This window comes from Caretta caretta, chromosome 1 (assembly GCF_965140235.1).
Source record: "Caretta caretta isolate rCarCar2 chromosome 1, rCarCar1.hap1, whole genome shotgun sequence".
NCBI lineage: Eukaryota > Metazoa > Chordata > Testudines > Cheloniidae > Caretta > Caretta caretta.
The window spans coordinates 352,187,323-352,208,729 of NC_134206.1; the positions used below are offsets into that span (position 1 = coordinate 352,187,323).

Below are 21,407 nucleotides of genomic sequence, written 5' to 3' on the forward strand. Positions count from 1 at the left end.
CAGCACGGGTAGGCAACCTACGGCATGCTGCCAAAGGCGGCACGCGAGCTGGTTTCCAGTAGCGCTCACTGCCCGGCTCCTGGCCACTGGTCCGGGGGGCTCTGCATTTTAATTTAATTTTAAATGACACTTCTTAAACATTTTAAAAACCTTATTTACTTTAAATACAACAATAGTTTAGTTATATATTGTAGACTTCTAGAAAGAGACCTTCTAAAAACGTTACTGCATGACTGGCATGCGAAACCTTCAATTAGAGCGAATCAATGAAGACTCAGCCCACCACTTCTGACAGGTTTCAGAGGAGCAGCCGTGTTAGTCTGTATCTGCAAAAAGAACAGGAGGACTTGTGGCACCTTAGAGACTAAGAAATTTATTTGAGCATAAGCTTTCGTGAGCTGGAAATGGCCCACCTTAATTATCACTACAAAAGGTCCCCCCCCCCCCCCCCGCTCTCCTGCTGGTAATAGCTCACCTTACCTGATCACTCTCATTACAGTGTGTGTGGTAACACCCATTGTTTCATGTTCTGTGTATATAAATCTCCCCACTGTATTTTTCACAGTATGCATCCGATGAAGTGAGCTGTAGCTCACGAAAGCTTATGCTCAAATAAATTTGTTAGTCTCTAAGGTGCCACAAGTCCTCCTGTTCTTTTCACTTCTGAAAGGTTGCTGACCCCTGCTGTATGGTATAGTGCCAAATAGGACACAAGCCCAACCCCCAGGAACTTACAGTGCAGTGATGCCTCCTTGGAGTGCCTCTTCCCCGTCCGCATGCAGCTGCCCAGGACACTGATTAAATGGATCCAACTGACCCTCCTAGATGAGGGAGAGGGGCTGCTCTAGTTTGGACTCCACAGCCAGGTTCAGCTCAGGGCAGACCAGTGTGCCTGTGAAAGGCAGCCCCGCCTCCTCGATGTCAGACTTTCAGCGCAGCTCTCTTCTGCCAGTCTGGCCAAGCGAGATCTTGCAGCTCTTCTGAGACAGTAGGGGAGGTCCCTTGGCCTGAATGGGAACAGGTGCTTCTGCTCAGCCTGTTACCCTGGGCTCCCTCTTCCGTTGCCTGCCTTCTAACAGCTGCCATGAGGGCTTCTCTAGGGCGGGTTTCTTCACGTCTTTTGGAAGATGGTTATGCTACTCAGTGCTCTGTGTATATAGAAAGGGGCTCTGTCATAAATGCTGGCTACTGCTCCCTGCTGGCCACTCTAACTCTGAGCCACGCTTGTCTGTCTGAATCCTGCCAAGTACTTGGCATGTTAGATAGGTAAGAAGCTAAGCTCCCTGCCCTGAGGAGCTGACAGTCTGGTGGCTTTGTCCTTTTCATGTACAGCCCCCACAAGAGCTCTGGACACCTGCTGCGTAAGTGATGTGTGTTTGTGTGGGGAGAGAGGCTGGGGGAAGAGGAAATGGGTCAGCCTGCATCCTCCTGCTCCTGAGTGGGCTGCACAAGTCGGCTCCAGCTAACCATTGTGTTCTCACCTTCGCCTCTTGCAGTTTTGTCAGCCGAGCGGTTGGCAGCTCTTCACCGAGCGGAATCCCCCCACCTTCTTCGTTGCCGTGCTGACGGACATCAGCTCCGAGCGACATTACTGCGCCTGCTTCACCTTCTGGGAAGCCGTTGAGAGTGCCCAGGTAATGCTCCCCGTGGGGGGTGGGGGAGGGCAGGGTACCTGTGAAAGTGTGTTGGGGGGTGTCGCTGGGCAGGCAGCTGTGAGCGAAAGCCCCTTTTGAGAATTGCAGTTGCCCAGGTTGGTTGTACCCAGCACTCCTTTGTCAGAGGAGGGCCACAGTGTCCTGTAGTTCTTGCCTCACATGGTGGAGCAGCTGTCTGAGGTGGGGGCGGGGGGGTGTCCGTCCCCTTTCAAGTCCCTGCAGTGTGTCTGATCTGTCTCTCTCCCCGGTCTCAGAGCCACTCAAGGAACGGTGAGGAGGAGGAAGAGGCGTCGGTGTCCCACGTCCAGCCTGCACAGCTCTTTGCTCCCAAGAGTCTGGTGCTCGTGTCACGACTGGACCACACGGAGGTTTTCCGGGTAAGCGGCAGTGCAGTGCCACGTTTGGGGAGGAGAGGGTGGTGTCTGGACTCTCTGGGGACGGAGGGACTTTCCCTTGCATTGATTCCTTGGCCACTGTCAGCCAACTCTTCTGCTTCTGTGAATTGGGGCATATAAGAGAGACCACCGGTAGCAGTAGTGCCCTGAGGGGTTTACGGCTATGGTGTCTGCTCTGGCCTTCTGCTCGTGTCCAGCAGCTATTCAAGGCCGTGTGTGTGTGTGGTGGCTTATTCTCATCCTTCCCCAAGCTGTCTGGCTGCGGAGCTGCAAGGTGAGGAGCTGCCTGGGCTGGGCAGCTGGCAGCCTTGCCCTGCCTCTCCGTAAAATTCTAAGCACAAAATGTTCTTGGTGGAGCCTTTATCTCCCATCTTTATATTCTTCATGCTTGCTCAGTTATGAGACTGTAAAAGGCTTGGAAAGGTGCAGGTTACAGCCTGGCTTGTTGTCAAAACTCAGCTTAGGTGGGTATGATCTAAGTGTCAGCAGCTCCTCGCTTGCCAAGACAAGCATGGGATCCTTGTGGCTGGATGGACTGTCTGATCTCTCTTGCCATTCTCTTCTTCAGCTCTTGGTCCAAATGCAAAGAGCATGTTGAAGTCCACAGAGCTTTGCCCTTGTACTGTGAGAGGGGGACCGGCTGTGAAGCGGTGCTCACATGCCATCTGTCAGCATGCCTGCTCGAGACACATTGGTAAATGGCAGAGACTAGAGACTAGGTAACTGGAATGCGTTACCTAGGGAGGTGGTAGAATCTCCTTCCTTAGAGGTTTTTAAGGTCAGGCTTGACAAAGCCCTGGCTGGGATGATTTAACTGGGAATTGGTCCTGCTTCGAGCAGGGGGTTGGACTAGATGACCTTCAGGGGTCCCTTCCAACCCTGATATTCTATGATTCTATGACTGTTCTCATCTTCAGTGGGAAGGTGCATCTATGGAGACTGCCAGCCCTGGTACCTGGTGTAGCCAGGTGGCTTAGACTGAAATAGAGCATTGCATGCTGGGACATGCAGTCTCCTCAAACCAAAGCCCTGCACTGAAGGGGACACATGTCGGTCATCCTGGCGTGATGCCTTAGCATGGTGGCTTCAGTTTGAGCTGTGTGCTTAGATTGGCTGCTGTCATTCCCCAGATCAGTGGGTCTTTCCCTCCCGATGGCAGTAAGACCTATGGTGCTTTTTGTGGGAGTTATAACGTTTCTGGGGTTGGTCTGATTAGCCCTTCCTCTGACCTACTGTCCTGGTGCTGTACCTGTCCAGAAATGCATTCCCTATTTTGGGGTTCTGGCCGGGCCCTCCCTTGGCGATGTCCAGGGTTCCTGCGGGGCACAGCAGCTTGGAGTTTTCTGAACAGTAAGAATGGTGTGCTGTGTGCATGCCCCAAAGGGGGGAAGCACCTTGGAGGCTTAGCTGGCAGAGCTGTCTGAACAGCTGCCCAGATGAGAACCCAGCAGGCCTGAGCAAGAAGCTGCAGAGACGGGGTCTGCAATGTCTTTCGACTGCTCCAGAGCAGATGTTCTCGAAGTGTGAAGTTCTCCAGGGCTTTTTGTTTTTCCTGAATCATCTCGGTGGGAGGCTGAGATCACCATTAGCCCGTCAGGGAACCCCAGGCTACAATGGCCCTGTCCCACTGCAGGTATTGATCCCGGGGTGAGAGGTAGCTATGCTGGGAGAGTTCTTTCGGGGGCAGTGGGGCAGAGCATGGTAACCGTCCTGTGAACAAGACATCTGGGCAATCAGGTAACCTGGTGAGCCCAGCATAAAAGCTAGGCAGCGTTTGGTGCAGAAGATGGTATCTCGAGTCTATCTCCCTATGCAAGGAACTTGTCAACAGCATCTGTTCCAGTCCTTTGGCCCCTTATGCTGGGCTGCAGCCTTACAGGGATGTCGTGTGACAGACCTTCTCCTTAGAGTGTGAAAGGACCCAGAAGAAACTATTTGAGGATGTAGGCACCACTCACGTGACCAGCTGGGACTCTGGAGTTAATGCTGTATCCAGCTGGTGGAGACTTTGGGATGGTGCTTCTTAGGACTTGCATAGTGTTTCCTGGGCTCATTCAGATTTTGGCAAGGTGAATCCCTATTGAAGGGCCCTGAAAAAATTCAAGGGACGTGAAGTGTCATTCTCGTGCTGTGCACAAGACCTGTTTGTAGAAGTGTGGAACAGAGACTCGACCTTACTGTAGCCGTGATGGGCAGGGGGCAGCTTGGGCTGGAGATCGGAATTTGAGGTTCGCCCAACCCAGCAGGGAGGGGAAGGGCTGTGGAAAGGAAGCTTCTAGCCCCAGGTGGCAGGGGAAAGGTCCTGTGATGCCCATCTTCGGGTGGTAACTAACCAAATGGAATTGAAGAGCAGCTAAGTGCTAGGGCATGTGCCATTGTGTGTGTGATGTGTGGAGCGAATTCTGGGGGCAGTGCGTCCTGGCCCTCGCTGGGGGCTGCACTGAGGCAGCTTGCCGCACTTCTCAGCCTCAGCACACCTGACTGCCTTGCAGTCTGGCCAGGGCATCCCTCCCACTCCTGGATTGTTTTTGTTGGGAACGTGAGCAGCGTTTGCACGGCTCATTTGGCTATGTGATTTTATTGCTCAGTCACTTGAGCTCTCTGGCGTAGTAATTCGTGGGAGCAGATAAGCAGCAAGAGCGCCTGAATCCTGCCCTGTTGGGGCTTGGGCTTACATCAGTTTCCCCCTTTGATTAGGGTCTGAAGGCCAAGGAAGTGCACCTAGGATGGTGTAAGTGTCCCATGGAGCCTATTGCTTTCACAACACAAGCCAGTTCTCCTTCACGCTGCCCTTGCTCGCTCTCCACTTTGGTTAGATAATAGTTGCGAGATCTGATCACAGCATGTAGTCTAGATCTGTCCATCCCAGTGAGTTAGCCTAATGCTGGGCTGGGACACGCTCCTGTCCTGGGTGGGCTAGGCTGCTCATGCACTAAACCAAGAGTCTTAGCTAAAGATAGATGTGTGGTGAGTCACAGATGCATCTCCTGAAAGTTAGAACCGCCCACAGCCCTAACCATTGGACAGTGCTGTCTTTCCATGAGAATTTTGTTGCAAACCTGCAGAGTTGTCGGGCTAGGTGCAGGGGCTCTGGCACTAGGGCTGTCCTCTGCCTGGATGGCTGTGGGATTTTCTTCTCCCTCAGTGCTGACTGAAGCAAGGCTGCAGATTGAAGTGCATTGTTGGTGGAGCTGGAGGTCAGCTTGGTGCCACTGGGAAACCAGTAGCATCAAGCTGAGGCCTGTCCTGTTGTCTGTGCCTGAGATTGCACCCCTTGGACAGGGACTGTCTCACTGATTTGTAAAGAACTTTGTGCAATAAATACACAATCCCTTGTTGGCAACCAGGATTGCGAATGTCCCTCTGAAGCGTTTGCAGCAGACAGGCTCCAAGCCCTGGCTGGGCCTGGACACACTGTCTGCATGTGCAAGTGCTGGGCGGCAATGGTTAGCTCCGTGTGATTTGCTTGGAGCCCCAGCCAGTACCTGTGTTTCAAATGAGCGGCCTTGCATGCTGTGCTCCAGTGGCTGGTCTGCTTCTTGCTGTGGACACACCTGTGCTCTGTTTGCTCCTCCAGAACAGCCTGGGTTTGATCTACACCATCTATGTGGACGGGCTGAGTGCATCGCTGGAGAACGTCATTGGAAACCTCTTGACATGCACCATCCCCATTACAGGGGGAGCTCAGGTTGGTACCTGCTCGTTTCTGTGCCCTCTTGCACTTGCCTTCCCCTCCCAGTGTGTGAAATGGCAGCAGCTCCTCCAAGGCTGGATATATGGGTGAGGGATGTTTCCATCCCTGCTCTGCTCCAGGGTGCAATGGAGATCACGGGCAGTACTGCTGGAAGCTGGTTTCCTGAGATCAACTGTGAAGTGGGTTGTGGGTCCGTGCACTCAGGAGGGGCAGGAGGAGGCTACAGCTGCACTGCAGGTAGTCAAGTGGCTAGTGCAGACAGTGGCTTCCCACATACTAGGGATGGAACAGCAGCAACCTTGAGCTGCCTCTGGCTCCTCCCAGTGACTTAGGGCAGCTTGGCTAATGGATTAGATAGGGTGTCTAATTACTTAGCAAAGGGTGGAAATTGGCCATGGTTGGAGAGTCCCATCTCAGCTCCCTCCTTGTGGTACCCTCTTGTAGAGTGTCACCTGAAAGCACAGCATGACCATCATCTAACCTGACCTCCCACATGGACGAATCTGTCTGTGAGAACAGTTGCATGCCCACTGGGCATGCATGCAGCCAGCAGAGATTGTTTCTCCATTAAGCCCTGTCTGTCATACAGAGCTGCTTCAGAGCCTAGTAGCCACAGTCCATTGGTAAGAGCTGGGACCACCCAGCTGCACTGGATAGGCTGAGTGGGGCTAACATTTGCTGTGTGGAAGGCCTAGAACCCCCTCTTCAAACAGTCTCACGTGGGAATCTGGTCTCATGCTTGTTCTCTGGCAGTCTGAGGCGGGGTCTAGCTTATGCTCAGAAATAGGGCTGTAAAAATGGCCCCTCCTAGTCATGTTCGCTGATCCATCCCAGTCACTGACCAGCGCAAATGTTCTTGCAGCGCCCCTCCTGCTCCAGGAGAGCCAGCTGGGCTGCACTCTGTCTGGAGCCAGCAGCAGAAGGGGCGCCCAAGGGGTGACGACAGTGCTTCTCAGCAGAGATCGACGTAGCCCAGTTGGATCTGGACTCCTGGAAGGGAGGGTGGGTTAGGAGACGGCAGTTTTAGCCCTGGGCCTGTCTGCACGATTAAGGTGCTTGACTACGATTCTGAAGATCGTGGGTTTGAGTCTCCCTCAGTCTCTCACAGAAAGGCCACCGCCGGTTCACCCAGCTGATCCATCAGGTTAGGGCAGTCAAAGGCAGTCGGACGTGATGCTGTCCACTCTACTGCGGGCTAGGAAACTGATGTGCCTTAATTGCCTCAGCTTGACAAGCCATTAGCTCAGGGGAACTTCGACTCTCATGCTGCGCTGACACCTGGCAGAGTGGCCTGGACAGAGCGCTTCACTCCTGCAGGGGTTGAGTCGCACGCTGCCAGCTGCTTTTCTGAGCTGCGATCGCCAAGCCTCCTCCGCGTGATCCCTCTGGGTTGGCTGCAGCCTCTTGCCCTGCACCCACAGTGCAAACTAGTGAGCCCCCAGAGACCGTGGGGATCCTTGGGTTGCAGCCTGCCCTAGTCGCAACAGGGTCTCTGATCTACTTGGGCACTCAGGCCAGGGGACCTTGGTGCCTTGAAGCATCAGATCCGGCCCCCACCTTGGGTGCTGTGGCACTGTCTGAAGAATGCCTGTAATGCAGAAGTACCAGCTTCGTAGTCTCCAAGCCACTGGGCTTGGGGCTTCCTCCTCGATTAGCCTGGAAGCACTCTCAAGGCATGGAGGGGCCTTCGTGGGGTGATGCTGGAGGTTGTATATCAGCCAGGCTTAGGCCCCACAAAAGAAGAAAGGGGATGTTCTGTTTGTAAGCCATGCAAGGAGGAGGCTGCATGCCACATGCCCAGGGCTCCTCCTGACAGCCTAGGTGTGAGGGGGCAGCTGACCTCAGCCAGGCCCCTCGTGGGTGAGCTATGCAGGCAGGTGGATAAGGATTGTCGAGCATCAGAGGCCCAGTTAGTGACCCGTCTCAGTGGAGCCCAGAGTGCTCCTGGGAATGGGCTGTGGCCTTAGCAGTTGGTGCATCTCGGTGCTCACAGACCCTGGGGTGCTGGCGTTAGGGCAGTTTGAAAGTGGCACCACCCCTTCTTGCACTTTGCTTTCCCCCCTGCTGTATCTGGAAGGGCTCTTTCTAAATGTTGTGATGTGGCTTTTGCTGTGTCTGTCTGCACATTCCCTCTTTTGGGGGTTCAGGGCCCCGTTCACTGTCAGCTTTGGTTTGATGTGTGCACGTCTCTCCTTGGTGTCCGGCTGTGCTGCCATGTTGTGCGTTTCTAACTGACTGTGCTATCTCTGTCTGTCTCTATCTCAGCCTGACGTGGAGGACGAAAGAGCGGTATGCACACTTTTCTTTCATGGGGTCTGTCTCATCTGTAACAGTCGTCTCTTGGGTGTTCAAACGCTGCACATGCTCCAGCCCCTGCAGCTGCTGGGTCAGCATCTCCCACAAAGAGTGGGAGGAGAGACCTGGGCACTGTGCATCTCCCCAGTCCAGGCACTGCACCCCTGGTTGTGCACATGGCAGTGTGTGTGTGTTAGGGATCCAGGTGACCATGCACATGGGCCACAGAAGAAGGGGTTACTTGTCCTGGGACCCAGTTGGCTGACATCAGAGTTAGTATGCTCTGTTCTCACTGCCTGTCAAAGATCCCAGGTGTTTTCTGGGAGAAGCCCTGTTGCGTTGTCTGAGGGCCAGGGCTGTTCCCTCCCCGGTGTGCGCCAGTGAAGGTTTTAAGGGGCATCTGAGGTGGGGCAGTGGCCAGGAGGGAGCGTGCCAGGTAAATGTGGTGATGCTAGTGTGCGTGAGCATTGCTGCAAAAAGCTGAGCAGGGGAATGGAGAGGAGTATCATGGGGGAAGCCGCTTGCTTAGGGGAATGTGATCAATAGATCTGAAGTCCTGAGATCATACAGGCTCTGAACCAAGGCCAGGAGCCCACAGCTGGGTGGGAGTCCAGGCTTTGGGGCAGGGGAAGAGATCAATACAGCTTTAAAATAAAGGGTTGCAAAAGGGGGAGACTCTGCTGATCCATCCAGCCCTCATCCCTCAGACCAGTCCAGGGCAGCTGGTGCTCCCCTCTTCCTTGCGTAAGACACTGCACCTGCAATGAGAGCTCGTGTGTTTCTGGCGACAGGGCTGAGCGGTGCTCTACTGGCGACCCCAGTTGCCGCAACACTGCGTGTGCTTCTGGGCGTGCCCAGGATGTCTCAGTGGAACGAACTCCATCCAACAGGCTAAGTGCAGCGGTAGCTGTCTTAGGGGTGGTTCCCCTCTGCAGCTGGCCAGTGGCTCTCCCTCACTGGGGCAGCACTGTGTCAGGCAGTACGTACATATCGGCCCCACCGTAGGGTACCCTTCCTCCTGCAGGGAGGAGTCACTCTCATGGCTGCAGCTGGGAAGGACACAGTAGCCTATGGTGGGCGGCCCTGGGCCACCCCACAGGGTATAAAGCTGGACGACATCCCTTTGGCCCCTGCGTCCTGTCCTGTCCGTCACTGGGGGAGCCCAGCTGCTTCTGGATTTTGGCCTTCCACTCTGAGGTGGAAGCTGGCTCCCTGTGGTCCCTGCGCTCGTCTGTTACTCAGCCTGAATCCCAGTGACTGGTGTGTGTCTGTTTTTTGCAGAGGACGATCTCTCTAGGGGCAGGCGACAGGCAGGTGATCCAGACGCCCATCAATGACTCTCTTCCCGTCAGCAGCTGCAGCGTAGCACTGCTCTTCCGGCAGCTCGGTGAGACTCTGCCCCGGCCTCACCTGCTCAGAGGGACAGGTGCTGAATACCGTCAGCCAGTGCCCTCTGCAGGAAATTCCTCGTGCTGCCCCCCCATGCCACGCTCCTGACCTCGGCTTATCAGTTCAGTGCCTCACCCCCCGCCATTCCGACCGAATCTCTCCATCTCATGCTGCCTTCCTTCTCTCAGGAAGTGAGGGGGAGCCTGGCAGTTGTGCTCTGGTTGTGGCCCCAAACTGTGGGTCCATTCGGATGCCATGTTAACGGGCACCGAATGAGCACCTAGGCAGGGGCAGCAGGAGAAGGCAGGGCTGGGTCTGAGCAGCTGCAGGCCTTTCTGTGCAGGGATTTGTGCTCCAGTTGCTCCTGTTGCATCAGCTGCCAAAGATACCAGACACCAAGGGGTGTGCACAGCTCCAGGGGAGTCCCCAAGGGGCTTTCAGAGCAGTCTGGCTGGCCCTAAGCTCAGAAACGATCCGTGAGTTAGCAGGTCCTAGCACTGATCCAGAGGTGACAGGAGGTTTCTAGAAGATGACTGGACACGCTTCCTCTTCCATTCACTGGACAGCAAGTCCCACCCCCATGCAGCAGAAGGAAGGAGCAACAGCTGCCAGCAAGGAGTGGGGATGTGGGGGAGACTCTTGGCAGCCTGTTGGTGGGGTGAGGGAGCAGGAGCTCGTGGGGCTGTAGCAGGACTCTGCTGCTGTACTTGGGAAGAATCCACCTGCAAGCGCTCTGTGCTCTGCCCCTTCTCTCCCCAGGGATCACCAATGTGCTGTGTCTCTTCTGTGCTGCACTCACCGAACACAAGATCCTGTTTCTCTCCAGCAGTTACCAGAGACTCACGGACGCCTGCCGGGCCCTGCTTGCGCTCATGTTCCCCCTCAAGTACAGGTGAGGAAGCGCAGAGTCCACCTGACACGTGGCTGGAGCAAAGCTACATGCTGCAAAGGGGCTTGACATCCCGAGCAAAGCCCGTCTCTGGCTTTGTAGATTGCCCTGCTTCCATCTAGCCCCATGCACTAATGGTGTCCAAGTCCCATGGCTAGTGTGGGCTGTTTACTGTAGCCCAAGCACAATCGGGGATTGCCAGGTGAAATCAAATCTTACATACACCTTGAGACATGTTCTCTGGCTGCACTGTCCATGGCTTTAGAGGCATCTATAATAATTAAATTCCTCAACAGCAAAATAACATGAATAACCCCAGCTCTGCACCCTCTGAGCAAAATTTGGGCTCTAGACTATCAAGAGAGGGAGCGAGTTTAGGCATTGAAGGCCCCTGCCAGCTGCTTCCTCCGAGCCCAAGGAGCTTTTAGCATGAACTAATTGCAGCTGCCGCAGGGCCTCATGGTGAGAGAGAGGGATGTCTCAGGTAGCCAGGCACAGTTCAGCAAGGTGCTGTGGATGCTGCGTGTGATCAGCTCTCACTGAGCTCAGTACAGGCTTAGCACTTACAGGACTGGGCCCTTAGGGGTACCCCTGTGGTACACTCCACACCTAAGTCACTCTGCAGACATTGCAGACCTCCAGAGCCCTACTGTAAGGCCTCCCCAGCTGACCCCACCAGTGACTGGATTGAATGGGGTAGAGGAAATCAGCAGGACTCCAGGAGCCCCCGGAGCTGCCCAACCCCCAGTGACCCTCCCCAGAAGGGGTGATTGCATACAGGCCACTCGTTAGTGAGACGGCCGGGCCTCACAGTAAGCTCCTTAAGGACAGCGGGCGCCCTGCTCATCTCCCTGAAGGGGAGATGTTGACTGGCTCAAACAGTGACCTGACTTCCCTTCCCAGCCCAGGACAGGGTTCCATCTCCTGCGCTGCTCACTGTTTGCACCCCTCCAGCTAGGGCAGTGAAGATAGATGTGTCATTGTTGCTGTTAGCTGCCTGCCCTAGTTCCTGGCTGCCAGTGCCGCTGGAGAAGGGTTCTTTATATTTAAAATATAAATATATTCCTTTGGCATTTACACCCCCCGCCCCTCGAGCTGGAAGCACTGGACATGGGCACAGACTGACTGTAACTTTAGAGCCAAATAACCTGACTGCGGGTCCCTTTACAAACCTAGAAGCCTCCTAGCTGTGAGACACACGCACAGTTCAGAGTGCCTGCCATGGCAGAAGGGCCCTGACACCATTACTCACTATTCGCTGACTATTAGTGTGGGTCCCATCTTGGGCCATGGTTGTTCCTTGTGCTATCTTTCCCAGGACTTTCACCAGTCCAGTATGAAATGACTTGTGTGCTGTGGGCGCCATCATTTCCCTGGGGGACTATTGCACAGTCTGGGTGGCTCTGGAGCATGGCTTGGCCAGGGTGCAGCAGGGTCTTGGAGCCAGATGCTGAGCCCAGCTTAGCTCCTGATGGGCTATAGTGATGATCTGCTTTGGTTACAGTTTCACGTACGTGCCCATCTTACCTGCACAGCTCCTTGAGGTGCTGAGCACGCCCACACCCTTCATCATTGGAGTCAGCTCCATCTTCCACTCGGAGACGCAGGAACTGGTGAGGCACTGCGTAACCCCGTCTGTGCAGTAGCTCTTCCCCCTCGCCCCACATTGCTCCAATCCTCCTGGGTCAGAGCTCTTGAGGGAGGGGCAAGAGATCATTTGCCGTGTAGTGGGGCCGTGTACAGAAATGGGACTGGGAGTGAGGGGATGAACAAACCCTGCTGGAACAGGCTGCACTTGTTCAGCCAGACCAGCAGGGGCTGGGATCCAGGCATCTCTCACAAGTCAAGCAGGGCAGGGCTGGGGCTGGGGCTGGGCTTTCCTGGGGCTTGGGTCCTGTCTACACGATGGTGACTGAAGATGCGATAAGTTCCATCAGTTGAGAAGGCTGTGTGGGCACTTACTGCGCTTTGAGCGTCTTGTTTGGGTTTAGGGCTCGTCTACACTGGCATGCCTCGGCCGCGCTTGAGTGTGGCTTGTGTGGTCACGCAGCGCTGGGACGGAGCGCTCGGAAAACCCCAGCTCCACGAGGGGCTCAGCTCCCAGCGCCGGGCGCACTCTGCCCTGGCGCTTTACAGCCCTGAAACTTGTTGCACTCGGGGGGGGGGGTTTCACACCCCCAAGCGAGAAAGTTGCAGCGCTGTAAATTGCCCGTGTAGACAAGCCCTTAGTCAAGTCAGTTCTAAGCAAAACTGAAATTAGCCTGATTTAAACCGAGACAAGAGTGCCTGCCTGGCCTTTTGAACTGCTTCAACCAAGTTGGTTTAAAATTACCTCTGTTGTACCGACCAACCATATGTAGACAAGTCTCTGGGTGCTGCGAGATTGGCACTGGTGTTTCATTTGGTGAGGTCAGTACTGTCTCAGTGCCCAGTCTCAGTGAGATGTAAAGCCAAGGTCCTGATCCCTGGTAAGATCCCCTGGCACTTCCCGCAAGAGTGCAGCTGTGAACCCTGGTGTCCTGGTAGCACCCTGATTTGTGCAGTTCCGTTCAGCCGCCCTGATTCCCCCCTGCTGTTCGGTCAGACGCAAACGGTGGTGGTTCCTCCTGTCCTACCCTGGTGTGTAGCGTTACTGTGGCTGTCCCACGGCTGCTGCGCTTCACCCCAGCGGGTGCCAGGATCCCCAGGCTTATTTTGTATGTCAGCGAGTGCTCAGGTACTGTGGCAATGGGCACCATGTAAGAAGCTATAGGGATTGCAAAGTGCTGTAGGCTCTACCAGATTGTGTGTGGGGGGGAGGCTGTTAAGTACAAATTGCTCCCCCCACCCCCTAAAAAGAAAAAAAAACTGTGTGCAGCTCCTTTGCTGGGTCACGCGGCTGGGTGGGGAGCACTCCAGAAAGCCTGTCCCGTCTGTGTGCTCATGCCTGCCTCGCTGCTTTCAGTTGGATGTCGTCATAGCAGATCTGGATGGTGGGACGGTGACCATCCCAGAGTGCATTCACATCTCCCTGCTGCCTGAGCCACTGCTCCATCAGACACGAGAAGCCCTCTCCATGGTAAGTGTGGGACCCCAGGACTGGCTCGGCTCCACTCCCTGGTCCCCTTCCCGTCTCAAGAGGTTCCTTATATGGGTGTGAATATAGCACTCATGGCCTGTGGCCAGGATCCTGTGGGCAGGTGTTGGGAGTGAGATCAAGCACAGCAGCAGAGCCTGAATAGGGAGTCTTCCCACATCTTGGGAGCTTGTGATCATATCACTTGAGGTTTCTCATGCTTCCTCCCTCCCCGCAGGGCACACTGGGGTGCTGGGGGTTGGCACATGCAGTTGCTTCAGGTTTCTGGGTGTCTTGTGAATGGTCCTCACTCTCCAAACAGGAAACAGTTCCAGCCCTGGAGCTCCTTGCACGGGTGCTAGCTGTTCCCAGGGGGGCTGTGACCCTGGGCATGTGTGTCCAGAACAGCATGGCCTTAGCAGCTCTTGCTGATGCTGATTGCAGAATGTGGCTCAGGAAAGCTGGTGATTTCCAGGCAGTCCCCTGCATTGGTGCCTGTCTGGGGTCCGTCAATTCAGTCAGGATAGAAGAATCTCTCTGTCTGTATTGAAGAGGCAGGCCTCTGATCAGCAGCTGGTGCTCTGAAGTGAGAGTGTGCCTGGTGAGGGGGAAGCACAGCACCTCAGCGATGTCAGTCAGACATAGAGACTTCTCACGGTGGGCAGCCTTCTGACAGAACAGGGCTTGAAGCCAAAGCAGAGAGGCGATAGCGGGCAGGGTCATGGAAACTTCTTGGAGCTACCATCCCCTCTCCCAAGCCAAGTGACAGGTCTGAGGAGTCTTCTCTAGGGCCCCAACCCTAGGCTGTGCCCTGTGAGGCTCTAGGGAGCTATCCGCCAGATCTAAAGGGCAGAAGAGACCCTCATGTTCATCTAATCGGACTTGTGTGATGCAGGCTATAGAATTCCATGCTGAAATTCCTGCCCCAGCCCAAAGGCACCATGGCCTGCAGGCCCCTTCAAGTCTGGTCCCCAAGGCTGGCAGGACCGTGTCTCTCTCTGGCCCTTTCTGGGGGCCCTTCCTAGGGCTCACTGCAGGGCAGGGCCTGGTGCAGTCTGCTCCGTGGTCCATTGAGGAAGTCCTGGCCTCTTCCGGCTGTGGTGTTAGAACTCCCAGGGGCCAGGGCTCCCTTTCTGAACATGCTCTCTGATTGTCTGTGCAGATCTTGGACCCTGAGCTGGAGGTAGCAGACTTAGCATTCCCCCCATCAACCGTCTCTGCCTCCTCCCTCAAAATGCAGGTGAGTGGGGGAGCCAGGAGGGGCCTGGGAAGAAGCATTTGTACTAAGGTGTGTCCCTTCCGAGTGCCCATTCCTTGGGTGTGGGATTGCAGAGGAGCTGCTTTCCCTGCTGGGGTTGGGAGGGGCTGCTCTTTATTTCCAGGGCCAGGAGCAGGTGGGGCTGAAGCTTCCACCTAGGTGCTGGTTATGGAGTCAACAGTGGTGTTGCAAAATGCTTATGGAGCTCCCTAGCTCTCAGCAAGGGCTAGAAGTCCCCCTTCTCTGGTGCACTGGGGACAGCTTCTTCAGCAGACACTGTAGGGTTACAGCCGCACCGAATTACGAAGGGCCTGTTTCACTGTGAGCAATGTAAGGACCTCCCTCTGCCTCTGCTCGGTGCAGAGGGAGGGGGCATGGGTTTCCTTCCCCCTCCCCATTCCACCCCCCCCCCGCTTTCCTCCAGTCACCCGTTTGTGTTTCCTGCCTGGCAGGTGCTGGGTCCGGCGGCTGGGTCGGAGCCTGTCTCTCCCTGATGAGGCATTTCTGCTGCCAAGCTTCTGGCTCCGTCCTCTCAGTGCCTGACTGTCTGTCCTTCTCTTGCTGCAGGACAAGGAGATCCGAGCTGTCTTCCTCCGCTTGTTTGCACAGCTGCTGCAGGGCTACCGCTGGTGCCTGCACATCATCCGCATCCACCCAGAGCCAGTCATCCGCTTCCACAAGGTAAGGCCACTCGTACGTGGGTGGGGGATAGGGGGGAATTTCAGATGCGCCCTTGGAGCCAGAGCACAGAAGGTCACAGGGTAAGTGGGCTTAAGTCTGAATCAGTACTTGGATGGGCAGAGTACACAAAAACCCAGGTACTGCAGGGGGCAGTGTGAGTAATGTGGCTTGAGAAACTCTTACCTCTGAGAGCTTGTCTGAAGAGGGGTGGGTGTGGATTTCACATTGCCTTTTGGTTTAAAATGCCTTGTGCCCACAAGACCATTCTTTTTTCCAATTATCTGGCCTTTTGCAAAGTGGATAATTCAGTGTGGAAGTGCGTTAAGTTCATTTTAAGATGAGTTAGTCTGGAAAAAGGCTTTGTGTGGATGCAGCTCTATTTTGGATTATCTTTCCTGCCACTGGCAGTCTTCCCACTGCATCCCACACTGCATTGCTTCACATCTGGATCAACCTGTCTCTTCACTTGTGTGTTCTCTACTTGCCTGGGATCATGTTGACTGGATGTCACCTCCCCCATTTAAATGCTGGTGTGCAGCCATGTGCACCCCAGTTACACACTCCTGGAGTTGCATACCCTTCTCCTGCTTGGACCCGTGGAGAGACCATGGATTGCCCCTAGGGCTGGGAAGAGGAGACGGTCCAGTCTTGCCTTAGCAGCAGCTACCGGAGAGCCAATGTTATGAGCCTGCATCGAAGCAAACCCTGGAGAGGGGTCACTCCTGGGACGAGGTCCAGTGTCAGAACAAAGGAAAGGAGGGCCAGTAGAGTTCCAGGAAACCCTAGGGTAGCCGCAAGACCTTCAGGAACCCTTCCAGCACTTGCCCTCTACCGTGAGTTGCACCACGTTTTCCTCAAGAAGGCCACCACTGAATTCTGGTACGTTGTGGCCGGCACCCAAGAGTGCAGACCCCGACAAGGACTCCAGTGAGGAGGAAATTTCCCAGCAAACCCAGGATCTCTTTCCCATATGAGTCTGAGGAAGTGATGTCTCCCAACACCCAAGTGGACTCCCACCAAGACAGTGCTGGGAAAGGACCTCTCCCAGTGAGTGGTACGTACTATCATAGAAGATTCGGGTTGGAAGAGACCTCAGGAGGTCATCTAGTCCCACCCCCCCTGCTCAAAGCAGGACCCAATCCCCAACTAAATCATCCCAGCCAGGGCTTTGTCAAGCCGGGCCTTAAAAGCCTCTAAGGATGGAGATTCCACCACCTCCGTAGGTAACCCATTCTAGTGCTTCACCACCCTCCTAGTGAAATAGTTTTTCCTAGTATCCAACCTAGACCTCCCCCACTGCAGCTTGAGACCATTGCTCCTTGTTCTGTCATCTGCCACCACTGAGAACAGCCGAGCTCCATCCTCTTTGGAACCCCCCTTCAGGTAGTTGAAGGCTGCTATCAAATCCCCTCTCACTCTTCTCTTCTGCAGACTAAAAAACCCCAGTTCCCTCAGCCTCGCCGCGTAAGTCATGTGCCCCAGCCCCCTAATCATTTTTGTTGCCCTCTGCTGGACTGTCTCCAATTTGTCCACATCCTTTCTGTAGTGGGGGGCCCAAAACTGGACGCAGTACTCCAAATGTGGCCTCATCAGTGTTGAATAGAGGGGAATAATCACTTCCCTCAGTATGCTGGCAATGCTCCTATTAATGCAGCCCAATATGCAATTAGCCTTCTTGGCAACAAGGGCACACTCATATCCAGCTTCTCGTCCGCTGTAATCCCCAGGTCCTTTTCTGCATAACTGCCGCTTAGCCAGTTGGTCCCCAGCCTGTAGCAGTGCATGGGATTCTTCTGTCCTAAGTGCAGGACTCTGCACTTGTCCTTGTTGAACCTCATGAGATTTCTTTTGGCCCAATCCTCCAATTTGTCTAGGTCACTCTGGACCCTATCCCTACCCTCCAGCTTATCTACCTTTCCCCCCCAGCTTAGAGTCATCCGCAAATTTGCTGAGGGTGCAATCCATCCCTTCATCCAGATCATTAATGAAGACGCTGAACAAAACCAGCCCCCAGGACAGACCCCAGGGCACTCCACTTGATACTGGACGCCAACTAGACATCGAGCCGTTGATCACTACATCACTACCCATTGAGCCCGACAATCCAGCCAGCTTTCTATCCACCTTACAGTCCATGCATCCAATTCATACTTTTTCAACTTGCTGGGAAGAATACTGTGGGAGACTGTATCAAAAGCTTTGCTAAAGTCAAGATATATCACAACATATTTTATATATATTACAACATAATTGTATAAGGGAATTTAACAAACTTCGTCTCTCCTCTCCCACCACTGTGCTCAAAATGGCATCTGCACCAGAGAATTTAAGCTGTACAGCTGCTATGTTTCTGAAATATTCATATCCCACAGCCATCAGCCTCACTGAAAACTGCTTAACCATCTCCAAGCTCGCCCCAGGCTTTGAAGGTCCTACAGGAATGATAGATCTGTTCAGGCCTCATTTTGAAGTCCAGCCTGGACCCAAACCCAACCCACGAATGTCATTTTCAGAACGGACTCAGTTCAAACCTGACCCTTCCTCCCTCAACCCTGTGCCAGAGCTGCTGCTGCCTCGTCCCTGGGGCCGGCCTGGTAGGGGCTTCCCGTGCCCATGATCTGTCAGTATTGCAGCAGCCGACTGCCACTGCCTTACTGTGCCGTGCATGCTGCGGAGAGGATCAGAGCCGACCAGACCTGACCGAAGGGGTTGGGTTGTTTTTAGACCTGTCCAGACTCTTGCAGTTGGGTCCAGGTCAGGTTGCAGGGCTCCAGGAGTGGTATCCAAAATTGAGGAAAGCATCACGAATCATTGCTTCGGAGACTGGAATTAGTACACCTACTACTTGTTCCGCAGCTCCGGCACCCGGTGCACCACAGCCGCCGCCTTCCCTCATCCCCAACAGGACATTGTCAGTTTCAGAACGTGGCAAATCTCTGGGTCAAGAAAAGGAAGACGAGAGAGGAAACATCAGGGTACTTTGTCTGAGTCCCAGAAGAGGGATAAGAACACAAGATGGAGGAAGGCCTCCTTGTGGAGAGAGGAGAGAGACTTGGCAAGGGACAAAACTGAGAAAGAGAGGCACGTGCAGAGGCAGCTGCTGGAGTTGATGCACAAGCAGACAGTCATGCTGGAGAACATTTTGGTACTGTGGTCCCACCTGTTTCCTGTAGGCTGTGGAGAGCCATGCGTGCTGAGTAGCAGTACCCTTCTCCAAGCTCCAGCTACAGACAATTCCCTCCATATCCCAACACCCGGAGAACAGTGGATCCTGGGACCCAACTTCGCTCCTGCAACTACAAGCAATAGTTTCTCCCCTCGCCATTCTACATCCCTAGGTGAGAACAGCAGGCAGAAGCCCCGCACCTGTGCATGTTTGGACCACGTGAGCTACTTTGGCACTGTTATGGTCCATAAAGTGTGCATTGTTTATATTGTGATTTACATTCCACTGATTTCACATGTGCACTGTTACATTCAGTGAAGTGTTTTATTTGCCCTGTTTGATGTTCAATAAAGGTTATTTCTGATGAAGGTTCCGTGGTTTAGAATTACATGTAGGCCATCAACACAGTAAAATGCCCGTTCATAAACCATTGCACACAGCATGGAAAAGCATAGTAAACTTCCATTTCATACACTCCTGCTAGTGGCTAACACAGTCTGTACACGGTGCATTTCAACATCTGAGTTCCTAGCCTTGAAGGAGGCACACTGGCCAACCTGCCCCCATGGCCCTGAAGATTTGCTGGCGTGCAGAAGCAGCTTCTCAGGCTGTAACTTTCCAGAGGTCTCTGCCCCTTTGTGTCCCACCTATCAGTGGGGTGCTGTCTCTTACCCTCTCAGATGGTGGCAAAATACAGCAAGCAGCTCTCACAGAAGGTAGATATTTCTCATTAGTCTCCAGCCTCATCGCCGGGCTCCTGCACATCTCTTAGTCTTCCAAACACATGCCCCGTTGTCACTCTGCAGCTTTTTCTCCCAGGATGATGCTGGGAATCACAGCACCATTAATGTCCATAGCGGTCCTGGGAGCAAAGGTACCCGTTGTAATTGAAGAAAACAGGGCTTAGCTTCTAAGGGTCCTGGCACCACAGACCTTTCCAGACTCCCCCCATGTATTAATGCTGGTGAACCTCCCACAGTGAACAGCCTTGGAGAAATACCCCTTTCTACCGATGAACTCTGAGGTCTGATGTCGGGGGCAAAGAATAGGCACATGGGTCCCACCGGTGGTCCCAATACAATTTGGGAACCCCAGCCTTGAAAATCCACTAGTAACTTCCTGTGTGTTTGACCCCAGGCATCAGTGTCCTCTCTAGCAATGCACCCATCCCTGACAACCGCCTCAGCAGTTGATCTGCCAGCACCCAATCTGGTCAGCTACAGACATGAAGTTGGAGGTGGTGAGCAAATGGTCACATGCTTCTCCAGGTCGGCGTGCTGTGGCTCCAGGGTGAGCTCTGCACAAATCTCTAGGAAAGTGGCCTTTGTCATCCTGAAATCCTGCTGCCACTCCGCATTGCAGCCCTTTTCCAGCAGTCAGGGCTCATTTCCTGAGCCCAGAAACGGCACCCTGAGAGAAGCTGGTCTAGGAAAAGGCCATCCACAAGCAGCTGTTTGATTTCATCCTCCACCACTCCTCTCCCGAGATTGGCTTGGCGGCATGGTGGTGACACCTAAAGTCACCCAGCTGCATGACCGCAAATGCAAGTGGGACGACCTCTGTGCATTCACGGCTGTCAGGATGGTTGCAGGCAGCAGTGCTCCCTCCGTGCCAGGTGACTTTTCGAAAACTGTGCTGGCTCACAAGGGACAGATGAATCGTGGGATGCCAAGAGAGGAACCATGGGAATTTGCTCCTTTGCTCCCAAGTTCCAGAATTCCAGTGGCTTCACAATGCCCTGTGATAAAAATCCCAGGCTGTCCAGAGCCCAGCAGCTGCGCAGTGCATCGTGGGACACCTGCCCAGAGCGTTGTGTGCTTATTTAAAAAGCAAAACAAAAAATGCAGTGCCATGTGAACGCACAGATTCCTAGGGAATTCGGATACAGCCGGCTGTGTGGACACACTTATTTCAGATTAGTTATTCCACAAAAAGCTTCCTGGCTGGACAAGCCCTGAGTCAGTGTGTTCCTTCCCCCAATCCAAAGGGAGGGATGGGGGGAGTGGTGCTGTGCTGTTAGAGGCTGTCTACTGCATGAGATGTGAAACTGACCATTCCAGCCTTGGTGTCCTGGGTGTATTCCATTCCCTCCCCTGAACTCCCTCTGGAGTTCCTCAGATACAGCGTTGCTCCAGTCTCAAACCACGCTGCTGTCCTGTGTTCCATCCCAGAGGCGGCCATATTTGAACTGATGCCTGTAAAGGCCTTGGAGATCTGTTGGGTTGAGGAGTGTGGCGTTCGGAGTAGGGGCCTTGGGACCAGAAACTCCTGAGCTCTCACTCAGACGTGCCCCCAGGTTCTGATTTGTACATCTCTCTCTCTGGGTTTCCCTGTCTGTAAATTAATCTAATTCTGACCCACTCCTCAGGGCTGTGAAGAGGGGGAAAGTGTTCAGGGGGGCATTTATACAGCACCATCTGGGACTTTATGGGCAAATAAAACCCTGCCCAAGGATCTGGGTCTGAAATAGACACTGCATCGCAAGCGGGCTTGGGGAAAGGAAGGCTCATGGCTGTGCACACATCCTGCTAGTTCCCCCAGCATGGGGCTGCTGCCTGGAAGGTTGGGGGCTGAGACTCAGGCCAGTGCGTTAATGGCCACCTGCTGTTCCTTGTTGTAGGCAGCCTTCCTCAGTCAGAGGGGGCTGGTGGAGGATGACTTCCTCACCAAGGTCCTGGAAGGCATGGCGTTCGCTGGCTTTGTGACAGAGAGGGGTGCCCCATACCGAGCAATTGACCTGTTTGATGAGGTAAGAGGTGATTGGGGGGGCAACTCCCCCCCTTCCCTTCCCTGGCTGGCAGCCCTGCACGTCTCCGTCTCTGGCACTAACAGCCCTCAGTAAATAACCCAGGGCCGCAGAGCATATCTGAGCTCCTGCGTTCCCCTCCGAGGGACTGAGGCGTGAGCCAAAGACATCAGGGGAGCAGCCT

General features: G+C 54.2%; 1 protein-coding gene across 10 annotated transcripts in view; it reads left to right on the forward strand.

The window, feature by feature from the left end:
- The window catches only part of SBF1 (SET binding factor 1), a 151,259-nt gene that overhangs the window by 98,310 nt on the left and 31,542 nt on the right, over positions 1–21,407 (forward strand). For 5 of the 10 annotated variants that reach the window (XM_048819321.2, XM_048819640.2, XM_048819723.2 and 2 more), the window contains exons 3-13: positions 1,497–1,634; positions 1,910–2,032; positions 5,628–5,738; positions 8,010–8,033; positions 9,321–9,426; positions 10,188–10,320; positions 11,822–11,930; positions 13,262–13,375; positions 14,535–14,612; positions 15,198–15,311; positions 21,098–21,226. In XM_048819321.2, coding sequence (XP_048675278.1) covers positions 1,497–1,634; positions 1,910–2,032; positions 5,628–5,738; positions 8,010–8,033; positions 9,321–9,426; positions 10,188–10,320; positions 11,822–11,930; positions 13,262–13,375; positions 14,535–14,612; positions 15,198–15,311; positions 21,098–21,226 — 1,179 coding nt within the window. Of the gene's footprint in view, positions 1–1,496; positions 1,635–1,909; positions 2,033–5,627; positions 5,739–8,009; positions 8,034–9,320; positions 9,427–10,187; positions 10,321–11,821; positions 11,931–13,261; positions 13,376–14,534; positions 14,613–15,197; positions 15,312–21,097; positions 21,227–21,407 lie in introns of those variants that run through there. The other 5 variants (XM_048819472.2, XM_048820171.2, XM_048819811.2 and 2 more) reach the window with 2 other exon arrangements.